Genomic DNA, 16,017 nt, shown 5'->3' with positions numbered 1-16,017 from the left:
GGCTTGCTGAATGAGCCCCATGGAGCACTGGAACCATTCTGTCATTTGTGTGCGCACTGGTAGTGTGCTTAGTACTGTACAATTTGCAGTCTGTCTTGATGTCTCAAAGAATATATGGTATTTAATATACTTGTAATACATTGTATATATGTGATATATCTGTAATATATTTCACAGAAAATAGCAATATAACCTTATGTTTTGTACAGCAAACTCTGTCTCTGAATGCCAATTTTAACTGAAGGTATAGTGAATGTTTTTAAAGGTCCAGAAGTTGGATTTTAGTAGTATGTAAAGACTGATGTTCTCTTTCTCTTTCCCGCAGCTGGACCGTATAGTGGTTTAGGCGAAGTCATCCATCGAGAGAGTGTTCCAATGCACACATTTGCCAAGTATCTCTTCACCTCTCTCCTACCTCATGATGCTGAATTGGCATACAAAACTGCACTGAGAGCCATGCGGTACGTATTCACGAGTCGTCTAGAAAGAGCACAAGTAGTGGTTGGGAAAAGGGGAGAAAGCTTGGTAATCAAGATCTGGTCTCTTTTTCTAAAAGAAGCATTCTTCCCTTTAAGGAGAAATTATTTTGGTTCTGTCATATGTAAAAGCAATTGGTGTCTGTAGTAACTACAGTATAGTCATTTATAATTGTACATTTAGTGTTTATCTACAACTGTAATACAGCATTCTCTGTTACAAATCCTTCTAGAATCCCACTCTTGGGGCACATGGTTTTGTGTTAATCAACAACAGCTTTAGCACATGCGTTCTCTCACCCATGTGGTTGTGTGTGTGTGTGATGGTTTTGGCGAGGAAAGAGGCATCTCACCAGCAGTCTCAGGATCATCTGCTGCTTAGCCTGTTCGGTAGGACTGTTTGTTCCGCTGGCCTTCTTTATAAATTAACTCTCAATGGTAGATTTGAAACCATATGGTGTGGTCTGAGCCAGTACTTTTTTCTTGTGCTTCATAATGAAGCGGTCTTGCCCACTTCTGGGTGAACGTTGGGATTTAAATGGAGTATGTCATATGACAACAAAATGTCTGACTTGCTTCCCATTTGTCTTCAGTAATCAGGAAAAAGATGTTTCTCAAGGAGCACTCAGTGTGTGCTGGCTTTATCTCAAGGCCAGCCAGGTTGGTAGTGGTAGCTAAGAAAAGTCTTCTGAAGGAAGTTTCAAGGGCCTAAATGATCAGCAATAAGTCTGTTGCCCACATACAATGCAGGGAAGAAACTGGTCCCATCTGAATTGTCTGGTCACTGTCAAGAACCTTGTAGTTGATGGTTGACAAAGAATAACCACAACTGAATACTGAGAGCAATCAAGTCCCAGATTTAAAAAAAAAAAGGGAGGGGGGGAGGTTGGGTTTTCCTGGTCATTATTATCAAGAATTGATTGCACAGTGATTGAAGGACACACTATCCACTAAAGTAGTATTTAGGTTCATCAGACAGGTTGTGTCGTAGTGGTTTGGAGGTGTGTATTCTGGAGCTAGTTTCTCCAAAAAGCTAAATGGGGAGAAAATAATTCTGTGTTCAAAGGACTGAACAGGAGAGCATGCATAAGAACAAAACATAGCTACTATCAGATCAGGCCAAAGGTGTGCTTAGCCTGTTTTTTTTTTTTTTTGCCTCCAAGACTGTCTAGTAATGGATGTTAAGGAAAGAGTCTAAGAAATATGTAGAGTGACCTTGCATACTTGCTGCTTATGATTAGCATGGTAGGAAATAGATTGAGAAGACAAAAGTGCATTACTGATGAACCATTGAGAACATTCAGACATATGATCAGAAAGCTGTCTGGGCCATCTAAGTACACCCCTCTTCTTTTATCGCAAGTTAAGTGGATCAGTAACGCTGGTAATATCAGATCAGCAAGGCAGAACAAAATGTGATGAGTGGGGTCTTTTGTTTTGTTGCTTTGGTGTTTTGTTTTGTTTTTTAGAAAAAAGGTCAATTTTATAAAGTAGACTTGTGGCCTTGTATTTATTGTCAGTTACTACCTTAAAGTGTTTCTCAGAGATTGTTTGCGTGGACTTTTCCTCCTTAAACTAAACTACTGGAACCATGCTGAAAGGCTGGAATAGACATCCATCAGCAGCTTTGCACAGTGCACTGAACGCTTTAGTGAACGTGACGGCAGCATGCCATTCCTTTTGAACAAGGATTTGGACTTTCCCCAGAAACCAATCATAACTGAAAACTTCCTTTCTCAACTGGAAAACCAAGACAGACACTGAAAGATCCAAATGATGAAATCTCCAGTTAGTCATGGGTAGCTCCAGCCATCTTTTGGTATGAAACTGTCATCTCAGCCAAAGAAGTTACTTTTCAAACAGACCAGTGTAAGAAAGAGTTGTCTGTTCATTTCCATCTGGTGAAATCACAGCAGACATCAGTGTAATCGGGGCTGTTCTCCATAGCCCTTTTGTCATCACTTTATAAGGCAGATGAGACTTCAGCCCTAGACAATAATCAGTCTTTCTGTATTTTGTTATTTGGTGCTCTTCAGAAATGTGGACTGCTCTCTTGAACTGTGGTGATGGCAGATTTAGACACTTTCTATTCCATGTCTGTCTACATTCCTCAGCACTTCTCAAATTCTCCTGAAGAAGGTTGGTTACTCTTTCCACTCTCACCAAAGCAATAGTTCAGTGTATAAGGGACTCCCAATACAAACCAAATGAACAAATAGCTTAATACTGCCTTGAGGGGGGAAGAAGTAAGCAAACAGGAAGATTGAATGTCTGTCTCATGGTGGTGAGGCTGAATGGATCAGAAGAGGAAAACTTGAGCATCTTTTCTTCTATGGCAGGGAGGAAATGGCTGTGGCAAGGACAAAAAATCTCATGTGGAAATTAGTGAAGGTGCCGCATAGAAATCTGTGCGGTTGCTCATGCTTTTAGAAGAGGAGCGTAATTCTTTCTTCACTTCAACATTTATTAAAGAAGTTAACTTGCCAAGACTCCAGCTAGTTGCTCTCCAGACATAAGTGTTTAGTGTCAGTCTACACACAAGTCTACATGGGTCAATGATCCATGATGGCAGCTCTGGAGTATTTTACCTCTCTGTATTCAAAATCATCTGTTGCTGTTTCATTTTTTTGAATCCTGTTTTAGTGTGTGGAACCCTCAGTATGAAGTCAATGGAAGCTGAAACCCTAAAGCCTTTCATGCATATATCTCAGGTCTGCAAGGACAGGGTTGTGCTATCCTTGATGGTCACTTCTATCTACAGTTCTCTGCTTGCAGCACTGAAACATGTGGAGCGGAGCCTTGGAGAATGTGGATCTGCAGTGACCTAGTTGACTGCTCACTTGGAATCTGAACTTGAATGTTTGGCTTAGTTTGGCTGATCCCTTGTTAAGCCTGAATTTCACCCAGGCTTTAGGAGCCAGACTTTAATGGTGATGTTTAATCACAAGGTAGCTTTGCTGAAACCTAGCTAAATAATTGATGTTTGAAAGGAGAAAAAAAAAAAAGTGAAGAATGCTAAATCTGCTTGTGCTTGTTCTGATGTTCCCTAATCTTGCCAAAGTTGCATGAAAGCCACCAATTCACAACAGCATTTCTTTTCACAGCAAAAGAACACAGAAGCTGGCAATGAAATTCAAAGTGACAAAAGATTTCCCCAAAACAGCCTCTTTCTTTCATGCTCTTTGTCTATTTAGTATTATTCATAACCTAATAATCCCTTTTTGCATTAGGTAGTTGGGATTTTTACTGTTTATTGAAACAATCTAATAATGCATCTCTCCTCCTGCCCTCTCTCTATGCTTGGAAAAAATCGGCTGAAGAGTTTATTTGTATTTTATTTTTATGTATATAAAGAAGTGTCTCAGTGGTACTAGGGGAGAGATTTGACTCGATACAAAACAAAAGGGAAGCCTTTTCTTTTTTCATATTAGCATGCACATACATGAGTCTGAAAATGTTAATATAACCTGCTGATAGTTACTTATGTGATGTGTTGTATTTATATGTGCCTGCTAGATATCCTCCCGTATATTCAAAAGTACCTTTCTCAAGGAATTCTTAAAGATAGTCTGATACGCTTCAGGAACCTACAGAAAACGGATGGAACTTAAAGCTATCTTACTGTGAAAAAAAGACATGCATTGCAGTTACTTAAAGAACTTAGGTATTTATTCAAGTACAAGAAATTGTAACTTACGTTTAGATGAGTTTATTCTGTAAGAACTATTCTATCACAGAAAATCACAGTGCATTGGATTTTCAATATTCAGTAGTTGCGATTTTACTGACAAAAGAGATCCAATTTCCTTTGTCCTCCCAGATGACTTCCTGCTAGAAAATCACTTGCATGTGAAAGCTGGTAGAAACAGAACTCAGATGTTAACACTGATCAAATTTTCTTCTGGACATTGTCGTATTACTACCGTTTGATGTCTCATTAACCATTCACGTCCTGAAACTATGCTTAATTGTATTGAATAAAAATGCCTGTTTTTGTTAACTCCTACTTCTTGCATTGGCATTTATGTAGTATCTAGCGTGCTGGTTGTATCTAGTGTATTGTAAGGGCCATCAGTTGAGTCTCTGATGTGGACCATCACTTGTGTTGTAGTAGCCAACAACACACACATTAATTTGAATTTTCTAGGTATGAATTCTCCTTGGTGGATAAGGCTGCTGTAGATTGACACATACCCAAAGAAATTTTTGCTTCAGGATTAGAAAATGGAGTCTGAAAAGTAACTTTAAAGGAAACTTCCTCTGTGACTGCTATTTGGGACCCTAACGTCAGATTATGGTACCTTATAAAACGTCGGTAGGCTAAAGTTTAAGGACTTTAAAAAGTAGTCATAGTTGAACAGTAAAATGTCCTTTTTGGACATAAATTCATGTCTGAATTTATTGCAAGGTCAAAATCCAAATGACTTGTTGAATTTTCCTCTCCCTTACTTTAAGGATTTCTAAGTGAAGAAGTATGTTCCGAATATTGAAAAATATTTACATGTTCTCAGTACAGTGGAGAACTATTCCACTTTCCTTCCTAAGGGCTATGGTTCAAAGACTGAAACAGAGCAGGGAGAAAAGCTTCAGTTCTATGCATGATGCAGAAAGTCTCTGCTGCCTTGGCTAATGAGTGGCTTAATTGTCCTGTGAATTCCTGCAGATGCCCACTGATGTAGGCAAGTTTGGCAAATGAACTTTTAAGATTCCCTGAGAAGAGAGGTTGTTTTCCAATCTCTTTTTTTATAACCAAAAAGGCACATTTCATAAACAAGGTCAAGTGTTCTTGCAGCTTTAGGTTTGTTCATGAGTAACCTAATGTAATGATTTAATGAAAGAGGATTTCTTCCTTATTTCAGGTTGCTAGTATTGGAATCTACAGCTCCTTCAGGAGACATGTCTCGCCCGCACCACATTGCATCAGTTGTTCCAAACCGGTATCCCCGCTGGTTCACCCTAAGTCACATAGAATCCCAGCAGTGTGAGCTGGCATCGACCATGCTAACAGCAGCCAAAGGTACATTCTTGTCAGTTATGTACTCAACTAAATGTGTGCTTTTAATATTGCATGGAGTAAACAGATTATAAAACTTGTGTTTAGGAATCCAAATTGCAGTCTGACAGGAGCTTGAAATGGGTACAACAAACTGAACTGGCTTAAACCTGTCACTTAATTTTCTAGCACAGTAGTTAAGCTAGCTAGATGGTAGCCAGATGAGCTTGACTTGAGGTTAATGAGACAGCTTTTTGTTCTTCTGACACACGGCATAGACTGTGAGACCCAGGAGTGGACAGATCACTTCTAAAATTCACAAATCAGGATGACTTTTGGCCATGTGCTGCACTAACACCATCAGGCACTAGAGGAGTTTGTGCTGTCTTGTATCTTTCATTCATATGTGATTTAATTATGGAAAGTTTCTAAAAACAGAATGTGTGTAACTGAAACATCATACTATTGCATGGCAACGGCAGGCTTAATTATAATGCATCTCTGGACGTTTTGGGAGCTTGTTCCATTTTGGTGATTCTGTTTACACCTTGCAGGTGATGTTCGGAGGCTGGAAACAGTGTTAGAATCCATCCAGAAAAATATCCACTCCTCATCACACATCTTCAAACTTGCCCAGGATGCATTTAAAATAGCCACACTCATGGACAGCTTGCCAGACATCACTCTTCTGAAAGTTTCTCTGGAGTTGGGCCTTCAGGTATTTCCCTTGTTCATTATTATTACAGTAGAAGAAAGGTATTTGATCCAGTGTTGGTGGGTATAGTTTTTAAACACTGAGGACCATATCCTCTTTGGGCTCTGTCTGGAGTTTTTAGATTCTGTTTTCTGATACAAAGCTCAATGGACTGGTAGACACAGACCAAGCCCCCTTGTGCCATTCAGGTGGAAGAGAGCTGGGAGCAGCTGGCTGCAGGGCACTCTTCTGTTCAGGGGTGAGAGAGGACCAGTGCAATAGGTTCAGCAGTATATGTAGGACTGGCTAGAAAGCAAAATTATTCTGCTTGCCAGAAATGCACTATATTTTCTGCATAGCCTTGAGGGGCTTCTTACCATTTGTTCCCATCCTTTCCCCTAAGTGAGATTTGGTAGGTGCTTGTTGAATTACTAGAGAAAGCCAAGGTCAACCATAATGACCTGTTTCTAAGGCAGAATGTGCTAACAGCAGCCCTCTCACTTCATTCATCAAAATCCTGTACTCCACAAGCTGTGGGACGGTCAGATGCATCAGACTCAGCTTGAGGTGTACAAGAACCTCCGATCAGTTTTCAGGCTCTTAGGAGAGACTTTGCAAGCTAGAAGGAGACAGCCAAGTTTTAGGTATCTGGAGTAATATTGCCTGACACTGATGCATCTTGGAGTTTACACAGTTCATTTCAACAAAAATAAATCTCTTCATCCCTCTTCAGGGAGTTCTTCAAAAAAACCGTGCAAAGATCAGAAAACCATTTATTACTTTGCTTCAGTAAACAAAGCTCCAAAGACTTCTGGGGAAAGGATATTATCCCAGTTGCTTCTCATGCCAAAGAAAGGTACTATTTGCCTATTCTAGACATTTAGAAGCGAAAGTCTTTAATCAGAAAGCTGAGATTCTGTATGCTTTGCTAGCCTTTCATATTCTCAAGGTTGCTGTGGAAATCTGCTGCTTTTTTCACATCTTGGTATGTTTCTGCCTTAAATGTTTGTTTACTTGAGAGAGAGAAGGATCCTTACGATTTGACCTGTGTGTCACCTCAAGCATTCACCAATATCATTCAGTGGTACCAGCACACTTTGGATATCACGGTATTCATGGATACCCCTCTGCGGTTGATGGTGTCGTCAGAATGTCTTCAGTGAGCTCTAGTGAAAGAAATATCATGAACCCATACTTTCTCCTCGGTCCCAGGGTTTGGAACAAACTGGTGTAGAACTTGTCCACTGTTCTGTCCCAAGCTTACAAAGGTGTTTTAAGAATCTTAAAGGCGGTTTGCTCTCCAGAAGGAAGATGCATAGCAATTTTCTGGTAGTAACTCACAGCTGTGTAGATTTCTACAGTGACATTTTTCCTGCAAAAACCTTAGTGTCAGCACTGTCTCTAGTGGCCTACAGATGCTTCCACCTTCCCTGCCCCCCTGACTTAATGGCAATTGGATTGTCTGTATTCACTGTCTAGTATCTGACTACTTATGACATTTATGTGCCCTAGAAAACTTTCTCCCCTCATGTGGTAAATTAAACAGCAGTGTCCTCACAGGTATACTATTCCGCCTCAGCTGCAGCAATGACAAGTTGGCCTGGTTGGCCTGAGGAGATGATACAACAATTTCACAACTCTGTCACTGATCTCTGTGACAGAAAAGCCTCTTATGTTGTTCTAGATTTGGGAGTAATATATAGACTCCTGGGTTCCTTCTCTCTGTTTACAAAGGCAGCATGTGTTATGTGACTCAGCAGAGGGAAGGCCTTTAAACTGGCTATGGTAAGAGGTCATCAGCATGGCCAAATGGGCATGGGGCATCTCAGGTGTATTCTGTCCTTCAGAACCTTACTGGCACAGGCGCTGTAAGATCTGCAGGCTCAGGAGGGGCTTCTCTTCCTCTGTTTGCCTGTTGTATGCTACATCAGTGCAAGTATTACCTCAAACATGCAAACAGGTACTGCTGGCAGAACTGCTGAGCAAGTTAGTGCAGGTGATCACTTGGTATGTATTTGGCAAGTGGTATCCTTCCCCCCAAACTGGTGAATGAATAAGTAAATAAACCTCCTTCCAGTGTACATGACAAACAGGTTTCGCATTGGTGCGGGAGCTAATGGTTGGTTGGCCATGTCTTGTATCTTTTATGGGTGGTGAGATCTTCTGTTCCTCGATAAGAAATTCTTACAAAGATCCATCAAGACAAAGCCAGGGTTATTCTGTGTGGAAAAGAGCTTGGCTTTCAGATAACCTACGTAATTCCCAGGGGCCTCTCGTCATTTTCAGACTTCCTGACTTGTTGAGAAGCTCTCTTCAATTGGTAGCACAGATCTTGGACAGATGTGGAACTCCCTTTTAGGAAAAGGTAGCTCAAGAATGTAATGAGCAGAAGTGAAATAGTTCTTTGGCTACATGTGCTGCAGTATAAATTAACTTCACTGATGTCCTTGGTCAGGACATCAATACATGCTGTATTTGAAATCCTTGGGTTTTTAATCGTCAGTAAAGGGCCCCTCTCTTGCTGTTCTCAGCTTGTCAGTTGAATCAAATGAAAGGAACCTAATTCCAGATAGTGCATCAAGAAACTTTTCCATGTCAAGAAACTAGGTATGGTGTTGTTTTTTGCTCTTGAGTTAGGACTGTCTACACTGGAACTATTGTTATGCCCACTACATGTGCTGAAGGCTCTTGTGACTGCTGATCCTTTTACAGACCACCACAGTGAGGGAAGTCATCAGAGAAGAGTTTCAGAGAAGTCGTCATTCACAACAGTGTTTTTTGGTTTTTTTTTTTTTTACCTCCTTCTGTCCCTCACCAGTAGCAGAATTCAGTCCATAACCCTGTATTTTCTCTTGGATTCACTCTACTTGGGGGAAGCTGAAAATTCATCACGGATAGTGGAAGAGTTAGCCTTCAATTTGTGTGTGCAGCAATACAGGAAGTCACCTAGACTCCTTCCCTTTGATGGACAGAATGGGGCAGGTAATTGCACTCCAAAGCATTTTGACTTGGGGTTGCCTGTTTTTCTTCCAGAAAGACTTCAAGCAAAGGCTGGTTCCATGATTTACCTTAGCCGTGTTTTCATATTTTAAAATGTGTTGGGTTGCTCCTTACAGATCAGCTTGCTTTCTTTCAAGATGCTATTCTCCAGTCTAACACTTAGATTACTGTTGAGTTAAAATGATACCACAATGTCTGAGGCCAACAAAGCTGGCCTTATCCTGTAACTTTGGGTGATGTACAACCAGTCACCAGGTTCTCAAGGTGGGAATGTTTGGAGGCCAGCTTGGAAACGCTCATGGTTGCTTATAACCAGACTTCTTAAAGGTTGTCTGTGCTCCTCAGCAATCTTTCAGTCTTCTTCATTATTCTGTCTACAGCATAGGAGTAAAGGAGGTGGCAGGAGTAACAAATATGACAGAGGGATGCCCTTTGAAGTCACCTTAGGACTGGGGGGTATGTGGGTTGAGAAACCTCTTACAAATGCTTCTGACTCCAAGCTGTTTTGTGACTGCATTGTTGAGTTTAGTATGTAAAGATCATCACTGAGAGCTCTGATTGACCTATTACGCTCTTTATTTAATTGCTACAAATAGTAATACCATAGTATGATCACTGATATTGTAAGGGGAAGACTACTTGCTTTCTTCTTCTAGGTATCTGTGGGGTCTGTCCAGGTAGCTGAAGCAAGCTTTACATGCAATTTCCATGCAGTGTTTGTTTTACTGAATAAACATATTTGCCCATGTTTTGAGAAACAACATAGGCAATAACTGTAAGTGATGTAAAATATCAGCACTACAATCAAAGCTTAAAGTCTTTTTTCTAGGATTCTGATGGTTTTACGATGGAACTTCTTTGCAGGGACTCCTTGTTCAGAGAGAGAAATCATCACTGTGGACTTCTTAATAATACCTGGATATATCTGGAATTGTATATATATCTTTGCAGAATAAGCAGCCAGTCAAATCACAGTACACTGAAGTCAATGAAAAGAAATGCAGATGAGGGAAAAATTAAAGGGGTTAGTTTGCTCAGCAAGAGTTGACATCCACTTTAAAGACTACTGTGCATACAGGGAGGAGACATGATATAATTTAATTTGAGTAATTGCTAATTGATTGGGCTTTTTTTGTTGTTTGGGGTGGGCTTTTTTGTGGGGTGTTTTTTTTCTTCCCCACGGATAAAACAGTGTCTCCTCTAGCCTTGAAGGATCTGCATTGGAATTACTTTCTGCATGCTATTCTAAGATAGCTGAGCAATATTTTTCAGGTCTTTTGACATATCAGCTAAGTGGAGAGGGCAAGAAGCTGCCATTTTGAACCTTGGTGTATTTGAGTAATTTAAAATCCCTAATTGTTGGGGTATTGCCTTGATTTGCAATAGGATTAATTTGTATTTTGTTTGTGTTGTTTTAATAGGTGATGCGGATGACTCTGTCAACACTGAATTGGCGACGGCGGGAAATGGTGAGGTGGTTGGTAACATGTGCAACAGAAGTAGGTATGTTCTGAGATGCTTCTCTTGTCAGCTAATCTCAGAGGGCTTGATCTTGCTTGTCAACACCTAGGTCCTGCAAATATCTCCCACTTGCTGTGCATCTATAAAATTCCTTTGGTGAGAAGACATTATGGCAATGATGAGTGGTTTTTTTAGGCACAGTGAGACACTTTAACCAAGTGAGACAACAGTTGAGTAATGCAGTGTGACTTCTTTCCCTGCAAGGTGGGGGTGTGCATAACCTATGAGAAATACCCCAAATTTCCCCTTGGCCCCTCCATGATGGGTTTGGGTTTGAGGCTGCAGTAGAGAAAAGGCTCGTGGTTATGGGCTGTTACATTGTGCTACAGCTTTGCGTGCTCTGAAAGGCAAGTGAGAGAGCTATCTGGTCAGCTGTGGGAAGAAGAACCAGAAAACAGGTGAATGAAATGCTGAGGATGCCTCCTACTGTGTGGCAGACAGGAGCTCATGAAGGGGTTCTCATTGTTAGAGGTTTTTTTAAGCCCCTGGGTAAGTCCAAGCTTAGAGTGTAATGCATCTTTGTTATGTGGCTATGACGTTATGCAGCCTCTGGTCTGCACTGTAAAGCAAACCAAATACCAATGCACCCATTGTTAACCATGTAAGGTTAAAATAAGGTGGGAGCAGAACCAGCCTTATACTTAGAGGACAGCAGTGGGAGAATAGTGCACTCAGCAGGACATTCTGTTCATTTCTGGGCTTGGCCATAGATTTCTTGTGTGTCTTGATGAGGCATCCCTTAGCTTCTGTATTCCAGTTTGCCATCTGCAAGATGAGGATACAGAACCTGAAGTGAAGATGAGCGCATTAAAAACTGTGTAGTTGTTAAAAAAAAAAAAAAAAATCAGCAGCAGCTGTGGTAGTGGGGACAATATAAGTACTTATGATAAGGGAGCAGTTTTAATTGTCACTAAAGGTATTTCTGGAAAGCATGTTTCCCTACTGTATTTATTCCTTTTTCACATGTCTGAGTTGGATTGTATTGCATAGATGCTTCTTGAGTTTCAGAACTTCAGAGGATTGCTGCTGCTTATTCTCTGGATTCGTTTATTCTTTGCTTTATGCTTAACTGGGAAATTAATGTTGTCAGTAGCATGGGAAAATACAGCTTGCCTTTGTATGTCCTCTGCCAGAAAGTGGTTTGTGTTTGCAAATTTTCGTGCAATGCTCTTGTTTTATTGCTTTTATATCTTTGCTAAGATAATTATTGCTGAGGCTATCTTACAGATATTAGTGCCTGGGTATTATTTTGTGCAATTGCATATTGGCAAATAAAATGCTGGTTTTAATACTGCTTTAAATGAGTTTACATATTCTAATAGAAGTATCCCATAAAGAACCTATAATATCATGCAAAGTACTCTTGAGAGTTAATCAAGTTGGTAAAGCAAGGAATCTGTTTATTTAAATGAAGATCTGGTATTCTCTCGCTGTGCTGAATTGTTGCACATGAATGAAGGGGTGCATGGGAAGCATCAGAGTCCTACAGAGAAAATGAGGACCTCTGGGTGTGGTTTAGGTGGGCTCACAGATGTCTGTAAACTGCCTCTGGCAATAATAAGGCACTCTAGTTGGCTATAAGGTTCAATTTATGGAACCCATTAGTCACTGTTTCCCCCTTCCTCCCCCTGCCAAACACACACACGCCAGGAATAAAGTGATACTAAGGAAAATACCTATTTCAGATAATATCCAGTAGTTCATACTGCTCAGAGTATTTCCCTAATAAGGATCTTGATGTTCAGGTGAATATGAATTTGATACAAGATGTATCTGAAAAGCCTGTTGGGAGGAAGTCGAGGTTAGGATTTATTCTTTTTTTTTTTTTTTAAGATGTGCTTAGTGTTTTCTGTTAAGATGTGCCATAGTGTTCTGTTAAGAAAGCCATTTAGCATGCTTTCATGTTCTTTTGTGCATGCGCTGTGCCTTGAGATGCACAGTGAGAAAAGAAGTTAAAATTGCCGTTTAAAAGTGTTCAGTGTGAGGGCTGCTTTTGAGTGATGTGATAAGACCAAATGAGCCAGAACTAGTTATCCAAATTGTCTTAAATAACAAGTAAAACAGCTCAGTTGTCACACCAGGAGATTAAAGCTTATCTCGCAGGCTTTTTTTTGTTCTCTGCATTTTGGTGATTGCTACAGAGTTTGCACAGTAGCCTTTGTTTTAACGTCCTTTTCCAGCTATGCTATCTGCATTAGCCCTTCTTGCTGAAGCGCATCCCCTTGGATGTACTGGCAACCTCTTAGACTTTGCTGCAAATGTAATCTCTTGCTGAACATCTATATCTGCTAAGTTTTATCAGTTGTGGCTAATCCTTTCTTTCTCTCTGCAGGTGTTTATGCACTGGATAGTATCATGCAAAACTGGTTTACACTTTTCACTCCAACAGAAGCCACTAGTATTGTTGCTACAACAGTGATGTCCAACAGCACCATTGTCCGTCTGCATCTGGACTGCCATCAGCAGGAGAAGTTGGCTGGCAGTGCTAGGACGCTTGCTCTACAGTGTGCCATGAAGGATCCTCAAAACTGTGCCCTCTCTGCACTGACTTTATGTGAAAAGGATCACATAGCTTTTGAGACCGCTTACCAAATCGTTCTAGATGCTGCTACAACCGGCATGAGCTACTCGCAGCTTTTTACTATAGCACGATACATGGAGCACCGTGGTTACCCCATGCGGGCCTACAAGCTGGCCACTTTGGCCATGACACATCTCAACCTGAGTTACAATCAGGACACACACCCTGCCATTAATGACGTTCTGTGGGCATGTGCGCTCAGCCACTCCCTTGGGAAAAATGAGCTAGCAGCTATAATACCTCTGGTGGTCAAAAGTGTCAAATGTGCAACAGTACTGTCAGACATTTTGCGTAGGTGTACTTTGACCACTCCTGGCATGGTGGGACTTCATGGAAGGAGGAACTCTGGTAAGCTCATGTCACTGGACAAAGCCCCTTTACGGCAACTATTGGATGCCACGATCGGAGCCTACATTAATACGACTCATTCACGTCTCACTCACATCAGCCCGCGACACTATAGTGAGTTTATAGAGTTCCTCAGCAAGGCCCGAGAGACCTTCTTAATGGCTCATGATGGTCACATCCAGTTTACACAGTTTATTGATAACCTAAAACAAATCTACAAAGGCAAAAAGAAACTGATGATGCTGGTTCGTGAGCGGTTTGGTTGACGAAAATGTGTGAATGGGGGGGCTGGGGGGTGGGAGGGGTTGGTTTGTTTTTACTTGAGCCTGCCTTTGTATCCTTTTTAACTTAAAGAAACAGAGCCACACCGGTATTATATGTGTATAGTTATATTGAGTTTGCAAACTAAACTGTCATGTTGTGAAAGTTTGTGTGTTTAATTATTTTTTTTCCTTTTTTCTGTTTTGTATGAGAGAGAGGTTAAAAAAGGTTTGGTTTACACTGAGTATATGTTGTCAAGTGGCAAAAGCCCACATCGCTCTCCTGTTCTTTCTGTATACGTTCACAGCCTCAAAAACAAACATATATTGCAATGGCTTTAAAAACCAAACAAAACACCTCCATCCTGTGATAAGTACCTCGAATGGATTCAGCTTTACTCCTTTGTAACTCATCCTTACATTTCAGCGTATTTAAACAAACCAACAAGTGAAATACTAATAGTTAAAAGGCTGACCACGTGGCTTTGCAGTGCTGTTCATCCAGAAGCATGGCACACAATGCTTGTGCATGTGGAAACTTAGCGACTGTCAACATACATTCTCAGGGATTTATCAAAAAAATTAAAAAAAGAATGAGAGCATTTATTGTACTGTATATATATTATAGTATATGTCTGAATATTGAAAAATATAACATTAACTAATTTATAAAAAAATCTATGTAATGCAAAATACTTGAAGCTGCAGTAGCTTGGTTTTAAACAAAAAAGAAAACCTATCAGAAGGACTAAAGTGCGCCTTGCTTCAGGGTTGGCTCAGGTGGTGAACTATATGCTGGGCATCTATGCAGAGCCACCTTTTGGATTGCATGGTTGGACTGATACCTATTGGGGAAATTTTATATATATATATTTATACAACCCGTGTATACATATATATGTATACACACATACACACATGCTTGTAACAGGCACTATAGTAAAGAGGGACAACAAAAAATACACAGCCAGAGCAGCAAGCCTTAGCATTAAGAATACAGTATGCCAGAATTGGGGTTTGTGCCTCCTAGCCTAGAAGACTTAAAGAAATATCCTTTTTGACACAAAACGCAAAATGTTTTCCAAAATGATTGACATGATACATTACGCCTTTGCAGTGAGCTAATAATAAGCTAACCTTTGTGCACAAATAACATATATATATTATATATATATATTCTGCATAGGTATTTTGACTTTGTGCAGGACAGAAAGTTGTGTAGGTATGACTGTTCTACTTTTCAGTTTGTTTTTTTAATATATTTTATTTTCTCTAGAATTACTCAAACAAAAGCAGCCTTCTATCTTGCCTTGTCTTAATGCTTTAAAATAACCAAACTGGAGATCTAACTACCAAACTGTTCATTATATTATTAAATACCAACTTTGGTTACAGTATAGTGTCTTTACTTTAGCTGATGGTTCTGTATCCTTGTGCTTTTTAAAGCAGTTTTTATGTTTTGGTGCAAAAGTTGTCCAGTGTCTCTTGTTCCCTTCATTAGAGAACATGATAGAGGTATGTTTGTAGGTATTTTTGTTTAGAAAAACTATTTCATGCTCTCCATTTTATTTATTATAATAGGTAAAAAGGTTGTACTTCATCACCCATGTAAACATGCTCATGAAGTTGAAAGTAATTAAGATTTGATACACTGATATCAATTTATTTATGTAACTAAATCACTGTTTTATAAACTTGTTAATGATCAACAATTTTTTTGTTTTGATTAAAATTAGTTTTTTGAAAGTTGATTCTGCCTCCTTTATGGTGTCTGTTACTGGAGTTGAATTGTGTACAGATAGTTCATAGATCTTAAATGCCCAGCTTGCAACTTTGGTGCATTATGCTGGTAACCAATATTACAACCGAGCCCAGGAAAGAAATGTTTTGTTCCTCAAACATATGCTGAGGAATGGCAGTGTTCACAGTTGCTGGTGCAAGACCACCTGGTGCATCGGAGGAGAGACCAGATGCTGCCTGTGATTGAAGATGTGTGGTCTATACAATGAACAGTAAGCCTTGACATATTGCCCTGGTAGGATGGTAGCGTGTGGGGGGATTTGGGTGACCATGAGAGTTAAGATGTGCTGCGAACATATATGAGGACAGATCTTGCTGTTCTTGGATTGGCTTTTCTAAAGTAT

At 40.1% G+C, this 16,017-nt stretch overlaps 1 protein-coding gene across 3 annotated transcripts in view; it reads left to right on the top strand.

Annotated features, from left to right (window-relative positions):
• Positions 1 to 13,886, top strand: part of ZSWIM6 (zinc finger SWIM-type containing 6) — a 113,498-nt gene extending 99,612 nt beyond the window's left edge. For all 3 annotated transcript variants that reach the window (XM_050913399.1, XM_050913396.1, XM_050913398.1), the window contains 5 exons: positions 326 to 461; positions 5,336 to 5,493; positions 6,024 to 6,187; positions 10,585 to 10,666; positions 13,017 to 13,886. In XM_050913399.1, coding sequence (XP_050769356.1) covers positions 326 to 461; positions 5,336 to 5,493; positions 6,024 to 6,187; positions 10,585 to 10,666; positions 13,017 to 13,879 — 1,403 coding nt within the window. In that variant the 3' untranslated portion in view covers positions 13,880 to 13,886. The remainder of the gene's footprint in view (positions 1 to 325; positions 462 to 5,335; positions 5,494 to 6,023; positions 6,188 to 10,584; positions 10,667 to 13,016) is intronic.
• Positions 13,887 to 16,017: the final 2,131 nt, after the last annotated feature.

Source organism: Gymnogyps californianus, chromosome Z, assembly GCF_018139145.2.
Source record: "Gymnogyps californianus isolate 813 chromosome Z, ASM1813914v2, whole genome shotgun sequence".
NCBI lineage: Eukaryota > Metazoa > Chordata > Aves > Accipitriformes > Cathartidae > Gymnogyps > Gymnogyps californianus.
This window is presented reverse-complemented; position numbering and strand designations above follow the sequence as displayed.